This window comes from Budorcas taxicolor, chromosome 3 (assembly GCF_023091745.1).
Source record: "Budorcas taxicolor isolate Tak-1 chromosome 3, Takin1.1, whole genome shotgun sequence".
NCBI classification, from domain to species: Eukaryota; Metazoa; Chordata; class Mammalia; order Artiodactyla; family Bovidae; genus Budorcas; species Budorcas taxicolor.
Window position 1 is genome coordinate 60,026,248 of NC_068912.1, and position 17,420 is coordinate 60,043,667.

General features: G+C 37.6%; 1 protein-coding gene and 1 non-coding gene across 2 annotated transcripts in view; one reads left to right on the forward strand and one right to left on the reverse strand.

The window, feature by feature from the left end:
- The window catches only part of TTLL7 (tubulin tyrosine ligase like 7), a 108,495-nt gene that overhangs the window by 22,064 nt on the left and 69,011 nt on the right, over positions 1-17,420 (forward strand). The window contains exons 8-13 of the mRNA XM_052637622.1: positions 1,683-1,841; positions 6,949-7,043; positions 13,246-13,393; positions 13,479-13,552; positions 13,996-14,115; positions 14,625-14,760. Of these exons, the coding sequence (XP_052493582.1) occupies positions 1,683-1,841; positions 6,949-7,043; positions 13,246-13,393; positions 13,479-13,552; positions 13,996-14,115; positions 14,625-14,760 (732 nt within the window). The remainder of the gene's footprint in view (positions 1-1,682; positions 1,842-6,948; positions 7,044-13,245; positions 13,394-13,478; positions 13,553-13,995; positions 14,116-14,624; positions 14,761-17,420) is intronic.
- Positions 1,516-1,587, reverse strand: TRNAC-GCA (transfer RNA cysteine (anticodon GCA)). Its single transcript has one exon. It is a non-coding gene; the product is annotated as a tRNA-Cys (tRNA).

Consider the following 17,420-nt stretch of genomic DNA (forward strand, 5'->3'; position numbering starts at 1 on the left):
AGATTCTTAACTGCCATAAAATATCGCCTATACTGGATAGTTAAGTTCAGTTGCTCAGTCATGTCCGACTCTTTGCGACCCCATGGACTGCAGCACTCCAGGCCTCCCTGTCCATCACCAACTCCCGGAGTTTACTCAAGCTCATGTCCATTGAGTCGGTGATGCCATCCAACCATCTCATCCTCTGTCGTCCCCTTCTCCTCCCACCTTCAGTCTTTCCCAGCATCAGGGTCTTTTCAAATGAGTCAGTTCTTTGCACCAGGTGGCCAAGGTATTGGAGTTTCAGCTTCAACATCAGTCCTTCTGATGAATATTCAGGACTGATTTCCTTTAGGATGAACTGGTTGGATGTCCTTGCTGTCCACAGGACTTTGAAGAGTCTTCACCAACACCATGGTTCAAAAACATCAATTCTTTAGTGCTCAGCTTTCTTTATAGTCCAACTCTCACATCCATACATGACTACTGGAAAAATCATAGCTTTGACTAGATGAACCTTTGTTGGCAAAGTAATGTCTCTGCTTTTTAATATGCTGTCTACCTGTAGAGAGGGGCTTCAAAATAATATATTATAAGCAAAAACCAAGGGGACAGCTGTTATGCAAGCTGTAGCTTGTTCTCAGACTTCAGTAAACCAACTTTTTCTTTTATTAGCGTTAGTAACTCACCCTCGTCATGTTATGTGTCCTCACAGAAAATGTTGATAGTTTGTTGATCGGCATTACTCTGATCTCAGATAAACCTTTTGAACTACAAAATCATCATTGCATGGAGAAACTCACCTCTCCCAACTCGCCTCTCCCAAATTTTGTCCTCTTGGCCTTTCAGCTTTTCTCTAAATGGAGGTTCTATAATGTTGTATCTGAAATAGTTATTCTCCTTGGAATTTCTTTTCCCTCCCATCCCCTCCCATTTTGTATGGGTTTCTGACAAGGTGCACTATGATCCTAGCTTACCTATTTAACAAACTCAAGCCACATTCATAAACTTTTATTTTGTTTGTTCACAAATGATTTTCAGCATTTACTAAATGCCAGGTACTACTGTAAGGACTGGGAATGAGGTTGTAAATGATACAAAGACTCTGCTCTAAAAAAAAAAGAAAAAAAAGATCATTGGGCCTATGCTGTGTAGTGACACAGTAAGCAATAATGTTTGGGTGCCTACTTTTGACTCAGGTGTCAGGGAAAGACTCTGAATATCAGGGAACCAGACATTGAATTATTGGGAGAAGAGTGTTCCAGGGAGAGGATCAGCTAGTGCGAAGAGCCTAGAGAAGGCGAGCATGCCTGGACCACAGTAGGCAGGGTGTGAGTTGGGTGAAGTACAGTCTGAGCAACAGTAGGGATAAGATACAATAGAGTTTCGTGAACCTGGCCAAAGTGAAAGTGAAGTCGCTCAGTCGTGTCCGACTCTTTGCGACCCCATGGACTGTAGACTACCAGGCTCCTCTGTCAGTGGGATTCTCCAGGCAAGAGTACTGGAGTGGGTTTCCATTTCCTTCTCCAGGAGGTCTTCCCAACCCAGGGATCGAACCCGGGTCTCCTGCATTGCAGGCAGATGCTTTACCATCTGAGCCACCAGGGATGCTACTGAATCCAGGCCTTATTTCCATGTATATAAATGAGACACAAAGAAATAAAGCTTTTCTTCTTCTTTTTTTTAAATCACAATCCTTATAGGAATTGGTGGTGAAGACTCTGATTGTAGCAGAACCTCATGTCCTACATGCGTATCGAATGTGCAGACCTGGTCAACCTCCAGGAAGTGAAAGTGTCTGCTTTGAAGTCCTGGGATTTGATATTTTGTTGGATAGAAAACTAAAGCCATGGCTGCTGGAGGTAAGGTGTTTCTTTTAGAAGAAAGATAAGTGAGTACTGTTATTTCATTCATTGAGCATAGAGAGGCCTGAGTGGAGTATGTTGGAGGAAGAGAATGAGAATTCAAGGAATACATTTGCTAGAGTGGCTCAATGTGTTTGATCTTACTTTTCCCAAATCAGCATTGGGTGAGTTTCTAGGCTAGGCATTTTGCATACACGCATGGATCTGCTGTTACTGATTGGAGGTCTACTTTTCTACTGCTTTCTCAGCCTCACAGACCTACCACCTCGTGACTTCAGGATGTTGGGTTTCTTCTGTGTGGATGCTTGGGCTGCTGGACTGTAGCTCCCTGGCTTCAGTGCCCCTCCCCTTCAAACTCTCCTAGAGGAGAGAGGCTCCAGTTAGCTCATTAATCTTAGTTAATACCTAACACACTGGGTAACATGAATTCTTCAAGACCGTATTATGTGCCTAGGGCTCCCCTCATGTCTAGCCTGTCAGCCATGCCTTTGGATTGGTTTTCTGCCAGTCCCTGTGGTTAGAGTCATCATTATTTTTCTTCCATTATAAAAGGTCACTTAACATTTAGAAAATACAGAATAATATGAAGGAAAAATAAAAATGATCTCTGTTTAAGATTTTTTTACCTTTCTTTTCTGTCATGTTTTTATTGTATATAGAGGAAACCTAAGAAGTCATGTGGTCCTACAGCACCCCAACCGGTACACCTGGTTCTGATCATCAAGCTCCACAGATCGCATGGCCACAAAATACTGTATTTAGCAAAACAGCACCCATCTAAACACTTAGTATTTACTAGATTACTTACATTTTAAGGAATATATTATTAAAGAAGATATCACCATCAACTACCTTTAATTTTAAGTTGATTACCTCTTTTTTTGCTAATGATTTAGAAATTAGAAGTTACATCTGTAATACCAAGGTTTTGGAAAGCAAATTGAATGAGTGATAGGTGAAATCAAGACGTTCAAAATATATTTTTAGGAAAGAACACTTCCAGTTCGAGGGCTCCTGCTTTCATGTGTGTGTTTGTTGAATCTACTGTGAACAAATAATGTGTATTATATTGCTAATCAAATACAATTCTGTCAGGTATTCAAATTATGCTCCTGGCTTGGATCCTAGAAATAAGATACATGTGAAGAACTTTATGTATCCTTTTACTTCCTCCGTTCCTTGAATGTGAAAGCACTTGACTCTGAACAGTGGCCCTTCATCTTACTTAGTCCTGACATTTTCTTCTTTATTTATACCATTTTCTTATCTTCCTTTCCTTTCCTGTTCTTTGTTGTTCAGCTGCTCAGTTATATCGACTCTTTGTGACCCCATGCACTGCAGCACACCAGGCTTCCCTGTCCCTCGCCACCTCCTGGAGTTTGCTCAGATTCATGTCCATTGAGTTGGTGATGCTGTCTCACCATTTCATCCTCTGCTACCCCCTTCTCCTTTTGCCTTCAACCTTTCTTCCCAGCATCAGGGTCTTTTCCAGTGAGTCGGCTCTTTGCATCAGGTGGCCAAAGTGTTGGAGTTTCAACTTCCACATCAGCCCTCCCAGTGAATATTCAGTGTTGATTTCTTTTAGGATTGACTGGTTTGATCTTCTTGCAGTCCAAGGGACTCTCAAGATCTCCTCCAGCATTACAATTTGAAAGTATCAATTCCTGTTCTTACTTGTATTGTTTTGCCCTATACTTGTCTTTTAGCTTTGATGGAGTGGGAAAGAAGTGAAGGCACATGCGTGAAATAGAACTGAAAGGATAATAAATAATGATTTTATAGGTATTTTATTCACCTAATTTTAAAAGCATTTGCCTAACTGAAGCTGACTGCTGCTTGGTTAGATCAGAATTGACTGAATGGCTGAATTATGTATTTTTTAAAAGCTCAAAAATACATTGTTTGCATTCATATTTCTTCATACTTTATTTTCTCCATAACTTCCTGATCAATAAACCACTTTAAAAAACCCACAATAACTTATTTTAATTTTATATTCATTGTTTCATCATTTTCAAATCAATCATAGCCCTTTAAAAAAACACCACAATAATAGGCAGCTGTGGGTACTGAACATGTATTATATCAGAACAGTTGAAAGAATCTGAAATCATAGTAATGTGAACATACATTGTTAAAAACCTTTTGGCGCCATCAAGTGGAATAAGGCAGAGGATGCCTCTGAGCATTTGATAACTTTTAGTTAACTTCAGTAATCGCAGGCAATGACTCATAGTGGCAAATTACAGAGATTTTCAATCATAGAAAACATTTTTAGGGAAAAACATGGAAATTAAGTGGAGTATAAATATACCTCTAGTATGTTAAGTATCCTTAATTTGCAGATCATTGCACCAGATGGGAGATTAAAGAAAAATAAGAAAATATGTGTCCTATTTTTGTAGGGGACTCAGTTATGTGTTTTATAATAATAATTACAAGTATAAGTAGGAAACAGGAGGCAGCACAGACAATGATTAATCTCTCTGTGTACATGTGTATATTTGTGAGTTCAAAAAAAGTCTTTGCAAAAGAGTGAACACCTGGTCAGAGTACTTAAGGCTGTAGAAAGTGGCGAGGGGCCAGGGATTAGGAGAGTTGGGGTTGAGGTTGGGGTAAGTTATAGGCCAGAGGCAACAGCACTAATTTAGTAGCCCAGAAACTATTATGGAAACTTTCATCTGTGCATGAAATGATTGTGCTTGATAATAAAACTATGATTTGGACAGTTAATAAATATATTAATTTAATTTGCTTTCTATTAATTTTCCTTTTGTGTGCATTTACAAGCTGCTGTGCTTTAAGACTCTAACACTTGTGAGCTTTGTCTCTCTTACAACCATGTTAGGAAATGAGAACAAAGAAGTCATCACATAGAAGTTTGGCTGGATGGAGCTGTAATTTTCGGCGATTCTTCTGTCAGCCATTTGTGGTTTTTCTTTTCTTTTCTTTTTTTCCTTTAAATTTCTCATAAAACTTAAAATCGAAAATGTTAATTTAGTTAAGTTTTTCTACCTTTCCATATATTAGTTTTTTTAGTATGTAGGCATATTTCTTCATAGACCAAATTCTTTCAAATGATAGTAGAGTGAAGAATCTGAAATAGATAAGAGAGAGGATTGTGATTGTATTGTATCAAGAGCTCCCTACCATCCTGGTGGAGGGATATGCCTGGCAGAATTCCAGGCTGCAAGTCTGAAATGAAATACTAAGATTTTCTATACAGATAGATAACATTTCAGTGAACCACTTAATCATTGATTCCTAAATGTCTGTTTTATTTTAATAATCCTGTTATATCTAGCAGCAGAACTGTCTTTGTTTTATAAATTATAGAGATGGAATGCCTGAACCTTTTTTTATATAAAATATATTACTCTATCCTTTCTCTGCACTTGTAAGAGGAAATGCGTGAAACTTTTAAGTAGTAGAATAAACTCCCTCTCTCAAAATCCCCTGGAACAAATGCATGTTCTTGCAATTACCAAGTTATACTCTTCCCCTTGAGTCTGCATCACAAAGATAGAAATAGGTTCATCACCTTTTAAATCAGAAATCAGCAAGGACATAATACAGTAAGTCATATCTCTATTGAAGAAATTAGTTTGCCATATCTCTACACAAGGAATACCATGTAGCCATCAAAATGATGGCATACAAAATTTATATGACACACCGTTCAGAGAAAACCTTGATTATAAAATAAAATACTTAGTGTAGAGATATATTTGGAAGGTAAAATGAATATGATGAATATGTGTAGCAAATATCTGGAACACCATTTGTCAAATGGTTAACAGTACGCTAGGTGTTGGGATTGCAGGTGATCTCTGTTTGTTGGCCTTTTGTTTCTAATTTTTCTGCAGCGATCTTGTGCCACATTTCTGATTAGAAGCACTTATGTTCCTGGATGATTTAACTATAACGTGGTATTTCCTTAAGCTGCCAGTTGTAAAATGCATGCTGTCAGTTACCTTGTTTCTTATGGTGCTGGATTTGTATAAGATGACCCTCTTCTATGAGTGGCAGCATGCATGTTTTTTGACATAGCCTGTGGAATTAGTTGGTGTTAAAGAAGCTAAGCTGTAGTTTTGAACTCAATAGTGTTCTCATCAATTGAGTTAATAGAATAAGTAATTTCCCTAAATATCTGCTATCCCAATTACATTTTCGTAACATCAACAATAACAACAAAACCCAACAACAGCAAAGAAAAAACAAAAGCTCTAGCTCTTGAAGTTGTAGCATATTATAAACTACATTTCTGGGTGTGTGTGTATGTTTGTGTATATGTATATATATATATATATATATATATATATATATATATAAAGTATATATAATTGCTTGTTATTTTTCTCCTTAATGAAACTTTGGAAATGATGGAGTAAAGTAGAACAGCCACAAATGGCTCATTGATTTCCATGAATCCTTAAACAGTTAGAAAAGCTTATACAGGTTAGTCTTCAGATACCTTTAATGGTATCCTCCAAGTAATTTCAGTGAAATGAAGTAAAATGAAAATTGATGAATTATTGTCTGACCCAGGTAGAAAGAGAGAAAATTTATTTTTTAGGCAGCAATGGATGATCCATCCAGAAGATCTGAAAGCAGTGACAAGAGGGCACTGATAATTTCAACATGCAAAATACATATATGAATATAATTATTACTATATTGGTAACATGCATGTTATTTTTTGTTCCGTGTTATTATTTTTATTATTATTACTGGTCATCCAAACTTTTGTCAGGATGAATCACTTTAACTTTCTAAATTTAATACCTGGAATGCATGGGGTGATAATTTGGAGAGAGTGGACTGGAGAGAGAGCAGATAATGCTGACTGAAAAATCCTGAGCTAAGGCAGCAGTGGGAAGGAGCAGTGATGACAGTCAATTCCTTGCAAGTCCTTGACTTAAATTAAGGTGATGGGGAATGCAGGTGTGGCAGTCGTGACTGGACCATCGACTATGTAGAGCTTTGAGGTTTATTGTAGAGTCCTTCTACTGGTCGGGATCCCACATTAGGTTAAAAAACTTTTACTGAATATAGATTGATCTGCCAACATTTGGTTACTCATTGGTTTTTTTGTTAATTTCAGATCAATCGTGCTCCGAGCTTTGGCACTGATCAGAAAATAGACTATGATGTGAAAAAGGGAGTGCTGCTAAATGCGCTGAAGCTACTAAATATTAGGTAAATTGTTTCCTCTGTGTTTTGGAATTTTTTTTACCATGTTTGGTGTAGAACAGTCATTTGTAAATAGAATTGGCTTATAATTTTAGTATTTTATATTTTGAGTTTCTTGATTCTATTCTTTAAACCCATTTAATTTTCTTCTTTTTAAATATCTTTTCCTCTCCTCCTGAATTCTACTTCCCCTCCCCCCTGTATGATTTGAATCTATAATAAATATGCTGTAATTTCATTATTGGTGTGATTATTTAATACAGAGTATGAGGTGGAATTGGAGCATACCTTAGGAAACCTAGATTGTTTCCTTACTTCATAAGAAGAAACTAAAGCATAAAGGTCACTCAGAAAGTAAAGAAAACTCAAAAATGCATTTCCTGCCTTTCTGTCCAGAGGTCTTCCTAGTATTTCAGGCTGCCAGGGTAAACGGAAAAGAGAAGCAGTTAAGTGAGCTTAACTTTTCCCATCGAAAAGAATAGACAAGATTTCCTTCTTTTTAAAGGCTGAGTAATATTCCATCGTACCACATTTTTTTTAATCCATTCATCCATTGATGAACATAGGTTGCTTCCTTGTCTTGGCTGTTGTGAATGATGCTGCAATGAACATGGGAGTGTGAGTATCACTCTAAATCCTGATTTCCACTTCTTTGGATATATACCCAAAACTGGGATTGCTGGATCAATGGAATATTATTAGACTGGTTGCCATTTATATGATCATGAAAATCAAATATTTGAAATGTTACTGTGTGGGAAGCTGTTATCTTATTATGAGAGAAACTTGTTAGAAGTTTAACTGAATTGTTTAATGAAATAGTGAGCTGTCTGCTAGTATAAGTGTTCAAATAACTTCTAGGACCTTTTGAGGTCACTTAAGCTCAGGGATTTTGTGATCTCAATTGATTCTAATTGTTATTTCAAGAACTCTGTAAGAGCTGTGGGATGCCTCCAAGCAATTTATTTACTTGAAATATTTTCAAACATTTAGTAAATGCCTGATTGAGAAGTAGATTTATATGAAAGGCATTATTAAAAAGAGATTGAGATATAGCTTGTTCAGAAATTTTCATATGACCCCTTCTTTTGTGTGATCAGAGAATGATTTGCCTAAATTCTAATATTTCAGTTATTCTAAAGGAAATGAATAGGAAGGAAAGAGATATAGAATAGGAAATTTTTATTTCACTTATACAAGTATATCAGGTATTTTAGATTATTTAAGCAATATGCCTATACATTTTTTGGCATACATATGGTTTAAGTAGTCCTGTCAAATGTATGATTTAAATTCTTAGTCTCCTCTTCAAGTTTAAGGATTTCTCATTCCTCTCCTGGTCTGTTTTATTGATCCCCTTGGTTCAGCACTGACTTTCATCCCATCTTGTGGTTTCCACTCTGTTGCTCTCCAAGTCATTTAAAAAGTGTTTATTGAGTGCCTACTGCTATAGGAGCAGGTGCTGGGAGTTCAAAGTCTCCCGTGATTTCTGGCTTGGATGAGTTGTTTGACAGTATGTCTTTTATTTAGATAAAGGTTTTAGGCAAGAAACAGACTTAGAAGTGATGGGGGAAGTAGAAATTAAGAGATAATTCAGTTTTAAACATGCTGATTTTGAAGTGCTTTGAGACACTCAGGTGGAATTGTCAAGTGGGAGAGTTGATATACAAGGTCCCAGGAGATAAGAGACCCCCATGTGACTGACATACATGTATAGTTTGCTGTTGAATCCAGTAGATGAAAACATAGAGTGTATATATTGAGAAGTAGAGAGGGGCAAGGGCAGAGCCTGAGGGATGCCAACATTTAAAGGGATACTTGTAAATTCTACTGTTCTCCTCAGATTGTTGCCACATTATCAGAACGTTTAAACATTGCCTACAAGTCATTTTTGATCTTTAGACACAGACTCTTTATAATCTAGCCCTTGCATCTCTTGCCAACGTGATCACCTTTTGTTCTTCTCTTTTCCCTGCCTTGGAATTAATTTTTTTAAAGAACAATGCTATTTTGCATGTCCGTAATTTTGTGTGTATTCTCACTTAAATTTCCTTTTAGCTTTGTCCCTCTGGTGAATGTTGACTCATTTTTAGAAAACTGTGGTAAAATATACTTGAAACTTAACTACTGTAACCATTTTTAAGTGTGCAGTTCAGTGGCAATAAGTACATTCACATTATAATGCAATAATTACCTCCATCCTTCTCCAGAACTTTTTCATTGTGTGAAACTGAGATTCTGTACCTATTAGACAGCTCCATATTTTTCCCTCTCACCAGCTCCTGGTAAACACCTATTCTGCTATCTGTCTCTATGAATTTGATTAGGTACTTCATACAAGTAGAATCATACACTATTTGCTGTTTTGTAACTGCCTTATTTAGGTTAGCATAATGTATTCAAGTGTTAGTCGCTCAGTCGTGTCCGACTCTGCACCCCCATGGACAGTAGCCCACCAGGCTCCTCTGTCCATGGAATTTTCCAGTCAGGAATACTGGAGTGGGTTGCCATTTTCTTCTCCAGGGGATCTTCCTGACCCAATCAAACCCAGGTCTCCTGCATTGCAGGCTGACTCTTTACCATCAGAGCCATCAGGGAAAGCACAGTGTATTCAAGATTCATCTATATTGTAGCATGTAGTCAGAATTTCCTTCCCTGTTAAGGCCTATTGCATGTATATGCCACAGTTTGATTAACTCATTCTTGAATACCTAGCGCAAAGCTGACCTTCTATTTGAAGCCTTTGCTGTAGCAAAGTGGTTTACTTCCTCGCTTTTGCCGTCACCCCTACTACTATCACTTTTTAAGTAGCATCCACTGTAACCTGTGTATTTATTCACGTTGTATTCCCCTCTCCCTCTTTAGACCATTGCAGCTTGAGGGCAATGTCTCTATTCATCTTTGTATTTCCAAGGCCATGTCTAGAACTAGAGTATGGTGAGTACTAAATAAAACGATGACAAGGATGGGGAAGGACATTCCATTCAAAGGTAACTCCTTGTAGTAAGATAAGGAAGTGAGGCAAGCACAGCATGTTCATAGAACTTCCAGAGTTTCCATATTACAAGAGCTTGTATGTGTGAGGCCAGCTGATGAGAAAGAGAAAACCCTTGGATGGAATCACAAGATAATGAGTAGTGGAAAGAACTCCAGAAAGTGTAAATAAAACTCCTTAGGTCAGTGTATGGATATAGCTGAGCGGGAAAACACTGATTAAAATGCTGAGTGAATGGAGATCCTTTGGTCTCTGGTTAAATTTTGTTTTGGACTAAGAGTTGTTAGTGCTTATTCATACCAGTTTTTATAGGGATGCGAACATAGTTCTTTATTTGTATGTGCTTGAGCTGGGTGTGTGTCAGTGTCCTTGTCTGCGAGTTAAGTCTTTTCTGTGTAGAGGTGCATATATCTCTGCCTTCATTTCTTCCACAGCATTCTCATCATGGTATTCTCAGTCCTTTCGTTGTTCTCCCTTCCTCTATTCTGTCATTTCATTTTTTCTTTCTCTCTTACCTTATTTTCTTTCCAATTGTTATTCTTTGTTCTTTCCTCTTCCTTTTATTTCTATTCCCCCTTTCTCTCCTGTCCTTCCTTTAAATTGTATGGTATATAGAAATGATTTGTCCTAGGTAAAATGGAATAAAAGTTAAGAGCTACCTAAATCACATTTTCCGTTTCCCTAAACAAAGGAAACTCAGCCAAATTTCGTATTTATCACTGGAAAAATGATATTCTTAATCATAAAGTCATTAAAATTGGAAGTCTTGTTGCCATCTCAAGTTCAACTCTTTTCATTACTTCTCACATTTAATTAATAATAGTAATTAATCACCAAAGCAAATTTGGAAAATTCAGCTGTGGCCACAGGATGGGAAAAGGTCAGTCTTCATCCCAATTCCAAAGAAAAGCAAAGAATATTCAAACTGCTGTACAAATGTGCTCATTTCATATGCTAGCAGGGTAATACTCAAAATCATTCAAGCTAGGCTTCAACAGTATGTGAACCAAGAACTTCCAGATGTACAAGCTGGATTTAGAAAAGGCAAAGGAACCAGAGATCAAATTGCCATCATCTGTTCAGTTCGGTTCAGTCGCTCAGTCATGTCTGACTCTTTGTGACCCTATGAAACGCAGCACGTCAGGCCTCCCTGTCCATCACCAACTCCCGGAGTTTACCCAAACTCATATCCATTGAGTTGGTGATGCCATAAAACCATCTCATCCTCTGTCGTCCCCTTGTCCTCCTGCCTTCAGTCTTTCCCAGCATCAGGGTCTTTTCAAATGAGTCAGCTCTTCGCATCAGGTGGCCGAAGTATTGGAGTTTCAGCTTCAACATCAGTCCTTCCAGTAAACACCGAGGACTAATCCTTTAGGATGGACTGGTTGGATCTTCTTGCAGTCCAAAGGACTCTCAAGAGTCTTCTCCAACACCACAGTTCCAAAGCATCAATTCTTCGGCACTCAGCTTTCTTTATAGTCCAACTCTCACATCTATACATGATTACTGGAAAAACCATAGCCTTGACTAGATGGACCTTTGTTGACAAAGTAATGTCTCTGCTTTTTAATATACTGTCTAGGTTGGTCATAACTTTCCTTCCAAGGAGTAAGCATCTTTTAATTTCTTGGCTGCAATCAGCATCTGCAGTGATTTTGGAGCTCCCAAAAATAAAGTCAGCCACTGTTTCCACTGTTTCCTCATCTATTTGCCATGAAGTGATGGGATCAGATGCCATGATCTTAGTTGGATCATAGAAAAAACAAGAAAATTCCAGAAAAAAATCTACTTCTGCTTCATTAAGTACACTAAAGGCTTTGATTGTATGGATCACAACAAATTTTGGAAAATTCTTAAAGAGATGGGAATACCAGACCATCTGACCTGCCTCCTGAGAAATCTGTATGCAGGTCAAGAAGCAACAATTAGAACCGAACATGGAAAAACGGACTCGTTCCAAATTGGGAAAGGAGTCCGTCAAGGCTGTACATTGTCACCCTGTTTATTTAATGGCTGTGCAGAGCACATTATGGGAAATGCTGGGCTGGATGAAGCACAAGCTGGAATCAAGATTACTGGGAGAAATATCAGCAACCTCAGATATGCAGATGATACCACCCTAATGGCAGAAAGAGAAGAGGAACTAAAGAGCCTTTTGATGAAGGTGAAAGAGGGGAGGGAAAAAACTTGTTTAAAACTCAAAATTCAGAAAAACAAAGGTCATGGTATTTGGCCCCATCACTTCTTGGCAAATACATGGGGGTAAAAGTGGAAACAGTGACAGATTTTATTTTCTTGTACTCTAAAATAATTATGGATTATTTTAGAGCACAAAATTAAAAGATGCTTGCTCCTTGGAAGAAAAGCTATGACAGTCCTAGACAGCATATTAAAAAGCAGAGACATTACTTTGCTGACAAAGGTCTGTATAAAGCCTTTGACAAATGTCAAAGTTATGGTTTTTCCATTAATCATGTATGGATGTGGGAGTTGGACCAGAAAAATGGCTGAGTGCTGAAGAATTGATGCTTTTGAATTGTGACGCTGGAGAACTCTTGAGTCTCTTGGACAGCATGATCGCACCAGTCAATCCTGAAGGAAATCAACCCTGAATATTCATTGGAAGGGCTGATGTTGAAGCTGAAGCCCCAACACTTTGGCCACCTGACGTGAAGAGGTGACAGTGGAAAAGATCCTGATGCTGGGAAAGATTGAAGGCAGGAGGAGAAGGGGAGACAGAGGATGGCATCACCAACTGAATGAAAATGACTTTGAGCAAACTGCGGGAGACAAAGGACAGGGAAGCCTGGTGTGCTGCAGTCCATGGTGTTGCAAAGAGTCTGACACAACCGAGCAGATGATCATGCTTGCAGTGTCACTCCCGGTTAATCTCTCTAAGAACTTTTGAAGAGAAGTGCTGTTGTTAACATTTGATAGATGGAAAAACAGACCCAGCAATTAATTGACCCAAGATTGTATAGCTAATTAGTTGCTATACTATCACCATTTTCTCTTGTTACCTTCAAAACTTCTGTTTGTTGGATGGAAACCCATATTTGATGAATGACTAGATGAATATATGTGTGAATATATAAATTTAATAAACATTGATTCCTATTCCCACTGTTTCTCCTCTTCTGCTAATTCTCCTTACAGGGATAAGATCAGAGCTTATTTGAATTCTGGAATATGGTATTATGTTCTGTATTTTAGGACCAGTGATAAAAGGAAAAACTTGGCTAAACAAAAAGCTGAAGCTCAAAGGAGGCTTTATGGTCAGAATTCAATAAAAAGACCCTTACCAGGTTCCTCAGATTGGGAACAACAGAGACATCAGTTGGAGAAGCGGAAAGAAGAGCTGGTATGAAAATTTTAACAATGTGCCTACAGTTTGAATTACATAATTCACTTGTCAGGTTTTATTTGTAAAATGTCTTCGTTTCTAGAAGGAGAGACTAGCTCAGGTACGGAAGCAGATCTCGAAAGAAGAACACGAAAATCGACACATGGGGAATTACAGGTAACCGTGCTTTTGTTTTTTTATAGATTGAAAAAGTGAAGTGTCAAAACAGCAGTGTCTGTATTTTTTAACTTTTAGGCTTATTTTAAGCCGTGTTTGTATCATGCTTTTTGTTTAATTTACTTCCAGCAAGGAAAGATAGTCAGCAAGTAGATGGTTCAGACTTGGTGAGAGCTCCTGCTTGCCAGCCTCAAGGGTGGTTGTGTAACATCTTTTAAGCCTGATGTTATCCTGTTATCTTATTTTATTATCATATGGTATTTTGAGAAAGTCAGGTCTCTTAGTATTCTTTCTGTCAGTTCAAAGTTGTTTTTGTACTTTGTTGTAAATTCAAATGTATCAGGAACCAGGCAAATAGTGAAACTGTCTGGAGGACCCAGGTATGAGACAGAAAGGGACGTGGACTGTGTGCAGCTGGACCCCTCCAGTGTCACATTTGACAGGAGAAGACAGGGGCCCTCTAAGCTCTTTGTGTTCCTGGAAAGACTACCCCTCCTCCCAAGATTTGATAATGACTCAGCAGAATTAGGAGAATTTGACATCATTGAACTTCCTGCCCTCCGGTAAGGTGTTCTTTCCAGCCTTAATACCATTAGCAGTAGAGATGAAAACACATTCCTCTCAACCTGATTGTCTACCTAATTCTCTCCAGCAGAGAGGAAAATTCTGCCACCCCTCAAAAGATCATTAGGGTTAATCCCTACATTCTTGTATACATCAATAATCACACTAAGTCTAAAACTTTCTAAACCTTATCACTTAAACTATCTCTGATAAAACTCTCCAGTATTTCTCCAATATGTCCCATTGCAATTCTTCTTAAACCACCTCCCCTCAACCAGATCTTTATACTGTGCTTTCTGGAACTCATCACTTAATGATAATTCTCTGGATAAACTTCAGTTTGTATGGGTAACATAAAAATTTATGGATATCTTATACTGTATTCATCTTTATTTCTAGCACCTAGTAAAGTGACTGATACAGAGTCATGGATTATCTTTGTAGTTTACCTTATGTCTTGCACTATAGTCGCTTTTTAAAAAAACTGGTTCATCTGATTTTATTGTAGGCGAATTTATCCTCCTGAAGATAAAACACTACTTGAAAAGTATGAAAATTTGTTGGCTGTTGCCTTTCAGACCTTCCTTTCAGGAAGAGCGGCTTCATTCCAGCGAGAGCTGAATAATCCTTTGAAAAGGATGAAGGTAAAAGAATGAATGTTTATAAAGAAAAGAATGAAGCCAAACAATATGTTTTTAAAAACAACCCATCTTAGTTCCACATGTAAAACCATTTCACTTTTAAGATGCACTTTTCTTCCATTTTAACAGTTGGTAGTATTTCATAACCAGCCGAACAATTTCATAAGTAAGTTGTCCTAACAGGACAAATTATGAGGTAGAGAATGTTGATGTTATTTTGTAATCTATTGTAATAAATGTTTTATTGTAGAGTTGTGTATACATAACTGAATAAAAAGTAGATTGAAATGACCTAGTGGTTTGTGATGTTCTCATTATTTGGATTATAAATAGTATTATACAATATTTTTTTCCTGCTGCTGCATACACAGTGCATATGAGAAATAATTGAAACACACATACACATGCAGAATAACCCATATGCCTTATTAAAAGGTCTATTAGTTATCTATTGCAGTATGATAAGCCATTCCATTTATTTGCTCGTAATTCTGCAATCTTGGCTGGGCTCAGTTCAGTGGTTCTTCTGCTGAGCTAGCTTAGAGTGAATCAGATATTTGCATTTATTGGAAAGCTCATCTGGGCATGGAAATCCAAGGTGGCTACACTCATATGTCTGGTGCCTCAGTTGAGAGAGATGGAACATCTGGGGAGCAGGCTGGGTGTCTCTTCTCTTTACATGACCATGTAAGGAGGGTAATCAGAACTCAATATGATAGCGCAAGTTTCCAAAAAGGAGCATTTCAAGAGGACAAGCCCAGCATGCAGAGGCTAATCAAGCCCCTGCTAGTGTCGTGCTTACTAATGTCCCACTGGACAAATATGATTTTTTGTTGTTGTTGTCTAAAGAGTCAGTGGTCTTTAATAGTTTTTTAAGTATTCATATTTACTCATACTTAATGTTTTCTTGTATCCTTAATTCCAGCATGCAGACCTATTGTAGTTGTTTATATTTTACATTGCTGGAAATCTCCCTAGTGTGATACTTCCATATCTTGGCTACCCTATTATACTGAGTGATTTAAAAATCATGGTAAAGTTTATTATAAATAGATTTTTGTATAGTCTTTGCACTCAAATTCTGCAATAGAAGGTTATAAAGCCATTTTCAAGCGGAATAGGCCAAAGGGACAGAAGCAGAAGGGATATTATATACTCTAATGCTCTTTTCCTTCCAATTTCCCTCTTTTGACATATGCAGTTATTTCTACTGTTAGAATTATGTTCTGTAGTTTTTTTTTGTTTTTCCTGACCCATACAGTTAGAGACCTTTGTTAATTTTCCTTCACCTGTTCTGTAATGTTATTTCTCTCTCCTGTGAATACAGTCTTTGATCCATCTTCCCATCACTCTGTACTAAGAAATCCTAAGCATTTTGGACCCAGGCAGACCTATGTTCAAATTCCAGCTCCCCTATGTTTCAATTTTGTAACCTTAGACTAAACCATTTGTTCAATTGGATCACTAAAATAGTAGTATTAAAAGTATACTTGACAGGTTGTGAAAATAAAATTGAGGTTAATTAAAATAGTCTGTTTTAGTTCAGTTCAGTTCAATCTCTCTGTCATGTCCGACTTTTTGTGACCCCATGGACTGCAGCACGCCAGGCTTCCCTGTCCATCACCAACTCCCAGAGCTTGCTCTAACTCATGTCCGTTGAGTTGGTGATGCCATCCAACCGTCTTATCCTCTGTCATCCCCTTCTACTCCTACATTCAATCTTTCCCAGCATCAGGGTCTTTTCCAATGAGTCAGGTTTTTGCATCAGGTGGCCAAAGTATTAGAGTTTCAGCTTCAGCATCAGTCCTTCCAATGAATACATTTCAAAATTTAGTTTAATGTCAACACTTTGCCTGCCCCATTCTATTGGTCTATGAGCCTATTCTTTTATATATATAAATTTATTTATTTTAATTGGAGGTTAATTACTTTACAATATTGTATTGGTTTTGCTATACATCAACATGAATCTGCCACAGGTATACACGTGTTCCCCATTCTGAACCCCTCTCCCTCCTCCCTCCCCATACCATTCCTCTGGGTCGTCTCAGTGCACCAGCCCCAAGCATCCTGTATCCTGCATCGAACCTGGAATGGCAATTCGTTTCATATATGATATTATACATGTTTCAATGCCATTCTCCCAAATCATCCCACTCTCTCCCTCTCCCACAGAGTCCAAAAGACTGTTCTATACATCTGTGTCTCTTTTGCTGTCTCACATACAGGGTTATTGTTACCATCTTTCTAAATTCCATATATCTGTGTTAGTATACTGTATTGGTGTTTTTCTTTCTGGCTTATTTCACTCTGTATAATAGGTATGAGCCTATTCTTATACAATCTTCACACAATTTTCATTACTGTTGTTTCATAGTGTCGAAACTAGGGAGAGTGAATCCTCAAATTTGTTCTTTTCTTTGAAACTCTTAGCTTTTCTAGTCCTTTTATTCTTTCATAAATTTTAGAATCAGTTTTATTCTAAATCTTGATTAATTGTTTAATTACAAAAAAGGCTGCTGGCATTTTAATTGGGATTGAGGAATTTATAAAACAATTTCTAGGGAATTAACAATACTGAGTCTTCTGATCCATTAATATGGCATATCTCTCCATTTACTTGGATCTTTAATTGGATCTTTCTCTATGTTGATAGTTTTCAG